Source organism: Hevea brasiliensis, chromosome 14 (genome assembly GCF_030052815.1).
Source record: "Hevea brasiliensis isolate MT/VB/25A 57/8 chromosome 14, ASM3005281v1, whole genome shotgun sequence".
Lineage (NCBI taxonomy): Eukaryota > Viridiplantae > Streptophyta > Magnoliopsida > Malpighiales > Euphorbiaceae > Hevea > Hevea brasiliensis.
Genome location: NC_079506.1, coordinates 17,888,790 through 17,900,672, shown reverse-complemented (window position 1 = coordinate 17,900,672; position 11,883 = coordinate 17,888,790). Strand labels below are relative to the sequence as shown.

General features: G+C 33.8%; 2 protein-coding genes across 2 annotated transcripts; both read left to right on the top strand.

Moving 5' to 3' along the window:
- Positions 1-262: 262 nt before the first annotated feature.
- LOC110645214 (L-type lectin-domain containing receptor kinase IX.1-like) lies at positions 263-2,440 on the top strand. The gene has a single exon (XM_058135143.1). The coding sequence runs from the start codon at positions 265-267 to the stop codon at positions 2,281-2,283; it is 2,019 nt and encodes a 672-aa protein (XP_057991126.1). The 5' UTR covers positions 263-264; the 3' UTR covers positions 2,284-2,440.
- Positions 2,441-5,501: 3,061 nt separating this feature from the next.
- LOC110645215 (L-type lectin-domain containing receptor kinase IX.1-like) lies at positions 5,502-10,504 on the top strand. The gene is made up of 3 exons (XM_058134347.1): positions 5,502-5,582; positions 8,878-9,270; positions 9,500-10,504. Exons 1-3 carry the CDS (start codon positions 5,502-5,504, stop codon positions 10,502-10,504), a joined length of 1,479 nt encoding a protein of 492 aa, XP_057990330.1.
- The last annotated feature ends 1,379 nt before the right edge of the window (positions 10,505-11,883 follow it).

The following is an 11,883-nucleotide window of genomic DNA, read 5'->3' as shown; positions in this document are numbered from 1 at the left end:
TATATATATATGTATTTTTTTTTTTCTTCTGTCATTAATTAATTTGTCTGTTCAGCAATGTGACATCCCACAATTTCCTTAGCGTGAGAACTACGGCTTCCTGTCAATGTCTCCTTCCTTTCGTGATGTGATAGGAAACATAGGCTTCCACAGCAATGGCCGCCAAGTAGGAAGTAGCGTCATGACTCTTTGGGTCCAATTTAACAAGCACCTACTACAAAATCAATAGAGCTTTGCAAACCTGGTTCATAGCCGGCCAACGACATGGCTACCTGCAACTTCAAGACTACCCACTCAAACTTGTTACTTCTCTGCTTCTTGACAATTAGCATCTTCTTCTACACCAGCTCACACACAACTGCATTATCCTTCAACATCAACAGTTTCAGTCCCAAAGACACTAGAATCATATATGAGGGAGCTTCCTTGGTAAACCACCAAGCCATTCAACTAACAGCAAATCAAGGTCTCAGCCCTTTGATACGAAGTAATATTGGTCGAGCCACATATCACATGCCCATGTGGCTCTGGGACAAGAGGACGGGTACAGTAACAGATTTCAACACCCACTTCTCATTTGTCATTAACCCTCTAAATAATGGTGCATATGGAGATGGCATGGCTTTCTTTATGGCACCTGAAGGTTCGATAATTCCTGCCCAATTGAAGCATGGCTGTACCCTTGGTCTAGCAAGCGATCGAGAGCAATTGAACTCTACAAGCAATCCATTTGTGGCGATAGAATTCGACACATTGACAAACACTTGGGATCCACCCTACGACCACGTTGGCGTTGATGTCAACTCTATGAAGTCTGTTAAAAAAGTGGAATGGTGGAGAAATATCACGGGAGGGGAACTAAATGAAGCTTGGATATCATATAATTCAAGCACAAAAATTTTAAGTGTTGCCTTCACTGGAATTGTCGATAACGTGACAGTGGAGCAATACTTTGATTATGCACTGGATTTGAGATTATATTTACCGCAAAGAGTTATTTTTGGCTTCACTGGGGCCAGCAATGCAACTGCTATCCACACCATCTATTCCTGGAATTTCACTTCAAGCTTGGAAGATGATAATATAGTTCCTTCATCGTCTCCACCGCATTCTCATAAAAAACATGGAATGCCGTGGTGGTTATTGGCTGCTGTTTGTTTGGGGTCTGCGCTAGTTGCAGCTCTATTTATAATTGGGATTCTTTGGTTGCGTAAGGTTAAGAACAAAGAGAAGAAAGTGAAAGAAGATGAATCCTTCATTGCACAATTGACAGAACAAGAATTTGAAAGCGCAACAGGGGCAAAGACGATGTCCTATATCGAAGTGGTTAACGCAACCAATAACTGGAAACATAAGCTGGGGGAGGGAGGATTTAGTGCAGTTTATATGGGGGTTTTGAAGTCTGAATATATTGCTGTTAAGAAATTCAAAAGGGTGTCCATCCGTGGGCTAAAGTACTATGCATCAGAAGTTATGATCACTGGCAGGCTGAAGCATGAAAACTTGATTAAACTGATAGGTTGGTGCTATGAGAAGGAACAACTTCTACTCGTTTTCGAGTACATGCCAAATCAGAGTTTAGATTCCCATCTCTTTAAAGGAACAAGGTTGTTGAAATGGGAGGAAAGGTATAAAATTGCACAAGGCTTGGCCTCTGCTTTGCATTGCTTACACGAAGGACTTGAACAATGTGTGCTACATCGGGATATAAAATCAAGCAACGTGTTGCTAGATTCAGAATTCAATCCGAAGCTTGCAGATTTTGGATTAGCTCGGATTGTGCGTCATGATGCCAAGTCTCAAACAGTTGAAGGTATGACTAACGGGTACGAGGCCCCTGAATGTCACCAAACAGGAAAGTCGAGCAAAATGTCTGATGTCTACAGTTTTGGTGTTGTTGCCTTGGAGATTGCATGTGGAAGAAAAGCATTTGTGCAAATGGACGATGGAAACCATGTACGCTTAGTGAAGTGGGTGTGGGATCACTATGAAAGAGGCAATCTTCTTAATGCAGCTGACCAAAGATTATGCGGAGAATTTGATAAGGATCAAATGGAGCGGTTAATGATGGTGGGACTGTGGTGCGCACATATTGACTTTTCTCATCGACCTTCAGCAGGAGAAGCCTTGGAAGCGCTCAATTTCAATGCTTCACCACCTAACCTTCCACCAAAATTTCCTGAGGCAAGATATACTCCTGCGCCTGCTGTGCCATCAGTTTCATCCTTACTTTCCACCACTGCTACGACTTCCTCAATAGCTACATCCCATCCACAGAACTAAGTTTGCTCCGCCTTCAACAAGCTTCTCTAATTCTCCGTGCATGGGTTCAAGACAACACATTAATTTAGTTTTAGAAAACGTATCATTTGATATTTCTGCAAGGTTGTTCATTTCACTATTTAAACAATTAGTACAATAATTACCTGTACTTTTTTTTTATAGAGGGATTGGGGGATGGGCAATAGAGACTCGAACTGGCATTTTGCTAGGTGAGTCACATGCATTTACATATATTGTTTAATATATGTTTGTGTGTATCAGTTCTTAATTCCTTTAACAAATATGATTACACTATATGCCTTCTAATGATTATACAAGTTGACAAATACTTTCAGACATGTTTTCTAGAGGGTTTGCTTTAATTTCATCTCTTAACTCTTATTTTGTTTTCTAGTAGTTGTCTTTTGTTTTAAGGCTTTTCCATTAACTATGGTTTAATTTTTATAGGATGGGAGTATTAGAGTTAACCTGCCGCCTCTGAATAAACCATCAGTTAGTTTTTTCCCCTCATTTTACTTAATTAATTATGTCGGTCTATTCATTTAATAGATGGGTTTATAGTAGTCCCGGTACAGAGAAGAAAAATTCAAAAAGATCATACTCTATTCAGAGTAATTCTCTATCAAGTTGGTAAATATTTATCCTTTTAAATTAGGGAAAGATACTTTTCAAATTTTACTAAAATTAATATATTACCACAAATCATATGGCTTAATCGATAGTGAATTACAATGTAAAGCAACAAAAAGTTTATCGTACTCTGCATTCAATTGCCATTTAAATACCTGCCGCATATAAGATGCAGCAGATTGATTCATTCGGCAGTTAACGTTAGATGCTTATACAGGGTCACAATTGCCATTAGGGTATTCGGTTCTGGTTATGATAGGGTTCTAGTTAAGAATCAAAATTGAAATCAAACATGTAGTTCTTTGATTTTTAAGAATCAAACTTGAAACTAACATTCAATTTCAGTTCAGGTTTTGGTTCTGGTTCGGTTTTAAGCAATTTCAGTACAATTTCAATTCTATTTTGATCAAATTTTATTCTAATTTTATTTCAAATATTAATTTTTTATGCTTAAAACTACAACATTCTTGTGCTTATTTTAAAATAGAAAATACAATATTAAATTTCTAATATGAGAACAATAGCAAAAAATAATAATATTAACATTAATATAATAATAATAATAATCTCAAAAAAATATTTGTAATAAGAATATTATATTATTTTTTACATATTTATTAATTATGTAATCTTTAACTAAAAGATATATATGATTTAATGTATTTAAGACTAAATATTATTTTAAAAAGTTAGAATATATTTATATATATTGATACTTGCATTTTATATAGCCATTTAGGTTAAATTTCATAGTCATTTTATTGATTTATTAATCATTTTTAATTAATTTTATTAGTCATTTAGTTAATTTTTCATAATTGTCAATTTCTGGACTAATTTGTAATTTTTGCTTTTGTTTTGTAGATAAAATGATGTTTTTGAGAGACTAAAAAGTAATTGTGCAAGTGATGAGTGATTTCCGAATCTAAAAGTGCTAAAATGAAGCTTGGAAATTAAAGAATGTAAAGTTGTCAAAATCTGCACAACTTGTTGCACAGGCTGTGTAATTTCTGCATAAGAATCAGAAGAAATTGTAAAACTGCCTAAAAGTGCATAACATGCTGCACAGCTTATGCAAGCCCCCTATGCAACTTCATGGAAGAAATCCTACAGCTGTCGAAATCTGTACAACGTACCGCATAACTTATACACTTTCACAACTTCTCTTATGCAGTTTCATAGAAGGAATTTCAAATGGCCAAAACTTACACAACTAGCTGCATAACTTGTGCAACTCCTTATGCAGCTTCACGGAAAATTGTCCTAACTAGCTGAAACTTGCACAACTTGCAGCATAACCTGTGTAACCTGGTTTTGCACTTTCACGGAAGACTTCAAAGCATGCAGGAACTTGCACAGGCAACCTGCACAGCTTGTGCAACCTCACCGAAGCCTCTAGAAACTGTCAGATTTGCACAATATCTTACATAACCTATGCACATCTTCATAAATGACCTGGAAAAGAGATTCTCCCACGTGAATTGTTACCTCACACACACCATTGTAAGGCATTTATCAGAGAATATAAAAAGAGACTTTTAACGTCATTTAGGGAGAGCAGAGAAGGGGAAGAAAGACAGAGAAAGGAAGGAAAAGGAGAGCAGTAGCCGCAACTTCCATTTTTGGACCAAAAAATTTGATTCTTCTTCTCTTCTTTACATTTTCTGCACTTCATCTATCGGATTTCTTCAGTTTTAGTTTATTTTCATGATTTATTTTATCTTTTACTTAGAATCTCTTGTATTAAATTGAACTTAATTAACTTAGATCTAGAAATAGACTAAGAATTAAGAGGATTAATAGATTGATTAAAAAATCTAATGGGTCTTGGTTAATTTCAAACTCCACGAAAGCAGGTTTTGATTAACCAAGGCATTCTTTGATTTACTCGAAAGAGATTTCAAATGATTTTAGAATTGGTCTCCTTTAAACCCATATATTTCATAGATTGGGCTAGCTAGGGAAAATCCTAAATTAACTTGAATATGAACCTTTAACTTCAGAATTGTCTTTTATCAATTATTGCTTAAAATTTTACTTTTGAATGCTTAGTTTAATATCATTTTATCAATTTTCATTATTGATATTCTAAATTTCTTTATTTAGCCAATTATTAAATTAGTCATTATTTGAATTTAGTTTTGTATTTTCAGATCTTAAATTTTAAATTCCCAAATTTCTTTTATTTGTTTGATTAAAATACAATTTTAACATAGTTTATTTTACATCAAAAATTCAATTGAAAACATAACTCTTCATAGGAACGATATATTTTTCTATACTACTTGAATAACCTGTGCACTTGCGATAGTCCACATCAAGTTTTTGGCGCCGTTGCCAGGGAGTTATTTGTTTAAAATTGAATTCTTAATTATTTTAGTAGTTTATAGTTTTCATCAATATTATCTTTTCATTTTATGTTTGTTTGTTCTTTTTAGGTACTTTTTTGATCTTTTATGAGAAAAGCCAAAAGCACAAGCGACACATCTCTCTTATACAATCCTGAAATTGAGAAGTTTTGTAGAGCCAACAAGAAAGAGACCAGAAGAAGAAAGGAAGCTTTGAGAGCAGCTGAAATTGAGCTAGAAATGGCTGAAGAAAGAGTTAGAATTGGTGGTGGTAATGGTGAAAATAATCAGAACAATGAAAATGAAGCTCGTGGGGAAAAAGTAGTCAATTCTAATGTGCATAGCGGAAGTATGATGGATCATGCATTCCCTCATTTTGATGACTTGACAGAGAGTATAGCAAGACCAAGTATTGATGCAAATAGCTATAAGATGAATTTTGGAGTACTACAAATGATTCAGAATTCTCAATTTGAAGCTCATCCTTCAGAAAATCCTCACACCCATCTTAAGAAATTTGCCATGATCTGTGATATGCAAAAGCAACCTGAAGTATCACATGATGCAGCAAAGTTGAAGTTATTTCCATTCTCTTTGAAGGATAGAGTAATGGATTGGCTTGATTCTCTACCGCATAATTCAATTACAAATTGGGAGCAGCTCACTAATGCTTTTCTTGCCCAATACTTTCCACCTGGAAAAACTCAAGAGTTGAGGAATCAAATGATTGCTTTTCAACCAAGAGAAGATGAGACTCATTATGAGTCTTGGATGAGATGGAAGGAATTAGAGAGGCAATGCTCACATCATGCTATTCCAAAATGGATGATAAACTAGAATTTTTATACAAATGTCACTCCTGCTATCAGAGGAATTATTGATGCTCAAACTAGAGGAGAATTCATCATTAAAAATGAAGATGAAGCTTATGAGCTGTTAGAGAAAATTACAAAGAACACTCATCTTTGGAGTAGTCCAAGAGGGCCAGCTCCAACTCAAAAGAGGCAAGCTGCTGGGATGTATGATCTTGACCCATTCAATATGATCAATGCCAAATTTCATGCACTTACAAATGTCTTAGTAAAGAAGATGGAAGATTTAAGCATGCTAGTCACTTCATCATCCTCTAGAACTTGTGCACTTTCACGCCTTCTCTTATGCAGTTTCACGGAAGGAATATCAAATGGCTGAAACTTGCATAACTAGCTACATAACTTGTGCAACTCTTTATGCAGCTTCACGAAAAATTGTCCCAACTAGCTGAAACTTGCACAACTTGCTACATAACCTGTGCAACCTGGTTGTGTACTTTTACAAAAGACTTCAAAGCACTCAGGAACTTGCACAGGCAACCTGCACAGCTTGTGTAACCTTATAAAAGCCTTTGGAAACTGTCAGATTTGCACAAGATCTTGCATAACCTGTGCACATCTTCATAAATGAGCTGAAAAAGAGATTCTCCCATGTGAATTGTTACCTCACACACACCATTTTAGGGCTTTTGTCAGAGAATATAAATAGAGACTTTTTACCTCATTTGGGGAGAGCGGAGAAGGGGAAGAAAGCGAAAGGAAGGAAAATGAGAGCAGCAGCCGCCACTTCCAATTTTGGACTAGAAAATTCGATTCTTCTTCTCTTCTTCACATTTTCTACACTTCATCTATCGGGTTTCTTCAGTTTTAGTTTATGTTCATGATTTATTTTCTCTTTTACTTAGAATCTCATATACTAAACATGGATTGTGAATAGTTTTCTTTGATTCTGGAGTTGAGGATGTAATATTTGAGCTATTTTTGTGGATTTGAACTGAGTTAGTTCCAAATTAATGAAATTTATGAGGTTTAATCCAGTTCTTGTGTGCTTATTTATATGTTTAATAAAGGGCCCCATTAAGCTATGTTCATAATCCTTTGTTGAAGCACCAAAAGGAGAAAATCAAGTGATAGATAATCAAGAAATTGGATTTAATTAACTTAGATCTAGAAATAAACTAATGATTAAGAGGATTAATAGATTGATTAAAGAATCTAATAGGTCTTGGTTAATTTTATTCTCCTCGAAAGTAGGATTTAATTAACCAAGGCATTCTTTGATTCACTCGAAAGAGATTTCAAAGAATTTTAGAATTAATCTCCTTTAAACCCATAGATTTCATAGAATGGGCTAGCTAGGGAAAATCTCAAATTAACTTGAATATGAACCCTTAACTCCATAATCGTCTTTTATCAATTGTTGTTTGAAATTTTACTTTTGAGTGCTTAGTTTAATCTCATTTTATCAATTTTCATTATTGATATTCTAAATTTCTTTATTTAGCCAATTGTTAAATTAGTCATTGTTTGAATTTAGTTTTGCATTTTCATATCTTAAATTTTAAATTCCAAAAATTTTTTATTTGTTTAATTAAAATACAATTTTAACATAATTTATTTTACATCAAAAATTCAATTGAAATCACAATTTTTGGTAGGAACGATATCTTTTTCTATGCTACTTGAACGACCCGTGCATTTGCAGTAGTCCACATCATATCTTTTTCTATTGCAATCTAATTTTGAAAATACAATAGTTTGCTTGTTTCCGTGAAAAGAGACTTTTCTTTTTCTGTTGGTTCTTAGGGGAACCCATTATAAACATGCATGAAGTGTAATGGCCCGGCAAGTGAGAAAGAAACTCATCGCCAGAAAAAAAAAAATAAATAAAATAAAATATATATATATATATATATATATATATATATATATATATATATATATATATATATATATATATATATATATATGTTCGATACGCATAATTACCATTAAATAAAATAAAGAGCAAAATTTAAAATTTTTTTAAAATATTATAAAAAAATATGAATTTTAAAATTATAGATAATATTCAATATATAAGATAAATAATAAAAGCCTAAAAGTATAATAAAAATAAAATTGGCCATTTAAAATAAATAAGAGCATGATTGGCTGTATTTTTAGCCATTTAAAATACAAACACTACACTGCCATCTGTATAAATGATTATTGAGCTATACTTTAAGGGTTCAAATTGGCCATTTACCAAAAAAAAAAAAAAAAATTTCCTTTTGTTATCATTTAATCTGTTCATCAATGGTGACATCTCACAGTCTCCTTAGCGTGATAACTACCGCTTCCCGTCAATGTCTCATTCTCTTTCCTGATGTGATAGGAAACATGGGCTTCCATGGCAAAGGTCAAGTAGGAAGTAGCGTCATGACTATGGAGCTGAATTTAATTTGAAGTGACAATCAGACTTTCCAACAAATGGAACAAGCCCCTACTGCAAAATTAATGGAGCTTTGCAAACTGGTTGGTAGCTAGCCAAGGATATGGCTACCTGCAACTTTAAGACTAGCCACTCCAATTTGTTGCTTCTCTGTTTCTTCATAATTAGTTTCTTCTTCTTCTACACCAGCTCATTCACAACTGCTTTATCCTTCAATTTCAACAGTTTCAGTCCCAGTGACAATAGAATCATATATGAGGGAGATTCCGCAGTAAATTACCAAGCCATTCAACTAACAGCAAATCAAACTGATAAGCCTTTGACAGGAAGTATTGGTCGAGCCACTTATCACGCGCCCTTGTGGCTTTAGGACAAGAGGACGGGTATAGTAACAGACTTCAACACCCACTTCTCATTTGTCATTAACTCTCTAAACAATGTTGCATATGGAGATGGCATGGCTTTCTTTATGGCACCTCAAGGTTCGAAAATTCCTGCCCAACTGACGCACGGCAGCACTCTTGGTCTAACAAGTGATGGAGACGAATTGAACTCTACAAGCAATCCATTCGTGGCGATAGAATTCAGCATATTTAGAGACAATTGGGATCCACCCTACGACCATGTTGGCATTGATGCCAACTCAATGAAGTGTGTCAAAAATGAGAAATGGTTGAGTGATGTTAGGAAGGAGAAACTAAATGACGCGTGGATATCATATAATTCCAGTACAAAAACTTTGAGTGTTGTCTTCACCGGAATTGTGATAACCTGACAGTGGAACAATCCTTTGATTATGCACTGGATTTGAGATTGTACTTACCCAAGTGGGTAATTTTTGGCTTCACTGGGGCCACAGGAAATGCAACTCCTGGGATTTCACTTCTACACTGGGAAATGATAAAATGCTACATTGGACGGTTGATGTTAGTTAGGGGTATGGGCTAGTTGTACTTTTATTTATATTAATTGGGATTATTGGCTTGCTTGAGGGGAATAGCAAAGTGAAAGAAGATGAATCCTTCACTGCACAATTGACAGAACAAGAATTTGAAACAGCAACAGCGGCAAAGATGATGCCATATGGCGAATTGAATAGCGCAACCTATAACTTTGATGAGAAAAATAAGCTGGAGGAGGGAGGATTTAGTGCAGTTTATAGGGGGTTTTTGATGTTTAAATATATTGCCGTTAAGAAATTCAAAAGGGTGTCCATCCATGGGTTAAAGCACTATGCATCAGAAGTTATGATCACTGGCAAGCTGAAGCACGAAAACTTGATTAAACTGATAGGTTGGTGCTATGAGAAGGAACAACTTCTACTCGTTTTCGAGTACATGCCAAATCTGAGTTTAGATTACCATCTTTTTAAAGGAACAAAGTTGCTGAAATGGGTGGAAAGGTATAAAATTGCATTAGGCTTGGCCTCTGCTTTGCATTACATGCACCAAGGATGCGAACGATGTGTGCTACATCGGGACATAAAATCCAGTAATGTGTTGCTAGATTCAAATTTCAATGCGAAGCTTGCAGATTTCGGGTTAGCTCGCCTTGTGAGTCATGATGCCAAGTCTCAAACACTTGAAGGTTGGACTAATGGATACGAGGCTCCTGAATGTCACCAAACAGGAAAGTCGAGCAAAATGTCTGACGTCTACAGTTTTGGTGTTGTTGCCTTGGAGATTGCATGTGGAAGAAGAGCATTTGTGCAAATGGACGATGGAAACCATGTACGCTTAGTGAAGTGGGTGTGGGATCACTATGAAAGAGACAATCTTCTTGAGGCAGCTGACCAAAGATTATGCGGAAAATTTGATGAGAATCAAATGAAACGTTTAATGATGGTGGGACTATGGTGCGCACATCCTGGCTTTTCTCATCGTCCTTCAGCAGGAGAAGCCTTGGAAGTGCTCAAGTTCAATGCTGCACCACCAAACCTTCCATCAAAATTTCCAGAGGCAAGATATGCTCCTGCTCCTGCAGGACCATCATTTTAATCCTTACTTTCCAACGTTCCTACGAATTTCTCAACAGCTAAGTCCCTTCTTTAATTTCATTGAACTAAGTTGGCTTCACCTTCAACAGTTTCTCTAATTGTACATGGGATCAGGACAACACATTGATTTATTTTGAGAAAACATATCACTGGAGATTTTTCTGCATTTTATGTGTTGTTCTTTTCATTATTTAAACAATATTGCAATTGCCTGTACTGTTTTATATGTGCATCTGTGTTTAATTCCTTTAATATAAATGATTTCAGTATACCCATGCTTTCTAGTGATTACAAGTTCACAATCAGTTTCAGACTTGTTTTCAGGAGGAGCTGTTTTAATTTCTATCTCTAAACTCCTATTTTGTTTGCAATTCCCCCATCTTTTACGCTTATCATGACTTGATGACCCTATATTTAATTCAATAATTAAAATTGATATTTATTCAATTCCCTAATAATTCAAAATTCAAAAATAATAAATTAATAATTTACGCCACTGCAGTCCAACCATAAAATTAGAATTCATTTTAAATAAATTCTTATTATAATTCATTTGTAAATGAGTTTCATACAATTTAAAATTCATAGTTGAATTAAATTTTAAATAATTCATATTTGATTTAATTTTATAATTGAAGTTTATTTACTTTTATTTTTAAATTATTTTAAATAATAAAATAAAAAATTATAATTTCATTATCTCTTAAAAGACTTGAATTTAATTGAAATTTATAATAATCAACGAATATATGAATATAAAATAAATTATGTCTCGTGTGCATAAATATATATAGAGAGGGAGAGGACCATTGAGAGAGAAATAAAAAGGTGAATAGAGGGAAAAATTGGTGTGAGTAAATTTTTTGATAGAGATAATGCAGCCAAAATAATTTATTTACATAAATTTTATGAAATTTATTTTAAATTCCATTTTATGATCTATTAAATGAAATTCAATTTTTTTACAAATAAATAAATAAATTAGGTCTTCGTTTGTATTTTGACTCATGGTTTACATGTAAAATATATTCTCGCCTAAAATTTTACAAAAATTCAATTTAATTAATTTTTTTATTATTTTTATATTTAAAATGAAAGAATTTATTTTTTTAATTTAAAATTATTTAAAAAATAAAAATTAAGATAAGAATTTAATTAAACTTTTTATTTAAATAATTTAGTCTAAACAAAGCCATTGAAAACTCTGTCGGATCAATTCAATAAAAAAAATTACTTAAAGTGTAGTAAAAATTTAGAGGGTATTTAGTTCAACTTATATCTCAATCAAATCTATTTAAAATGAGTTAAAAGTAATAAATAAGGTACTCTTAGTTATAACTTATTTACTTATTTTAAAATTATTCTTTATCAATACCATTC

Bases quoted from the DNA above. Each gene is read 5' to 3' on its own strand.
- LOC110645214 (XM_058135143.1), top strand. From the start codon at position 265: ATGGCTACCTGCAACTTCAAGACTACCCACTCAAACTTGTTACTTCTC.
- LOC110645215 (XM_058134347.1), top strand. From the start codon at position 5,502: ATGGCTGAAGAAAGAGTTAGAATTGGTGGTGGTAATGGTGAAAATAAT. The intron at 5,583-8,877 runs GTAGTCAATTCT...TTGTGGCTTTAG, and splicing joins ATGAAGCTCGTGGGGAAAAA to GACAAGAGGACGGGTATAGT. The intron at 9,271-9,499 runs GTGATAACCTGA...GGCTTGCTTGAG, and splicing joins GTGTTGTCTTCACCGGAATT to GGGAATAGCAAAGTGAAAGA.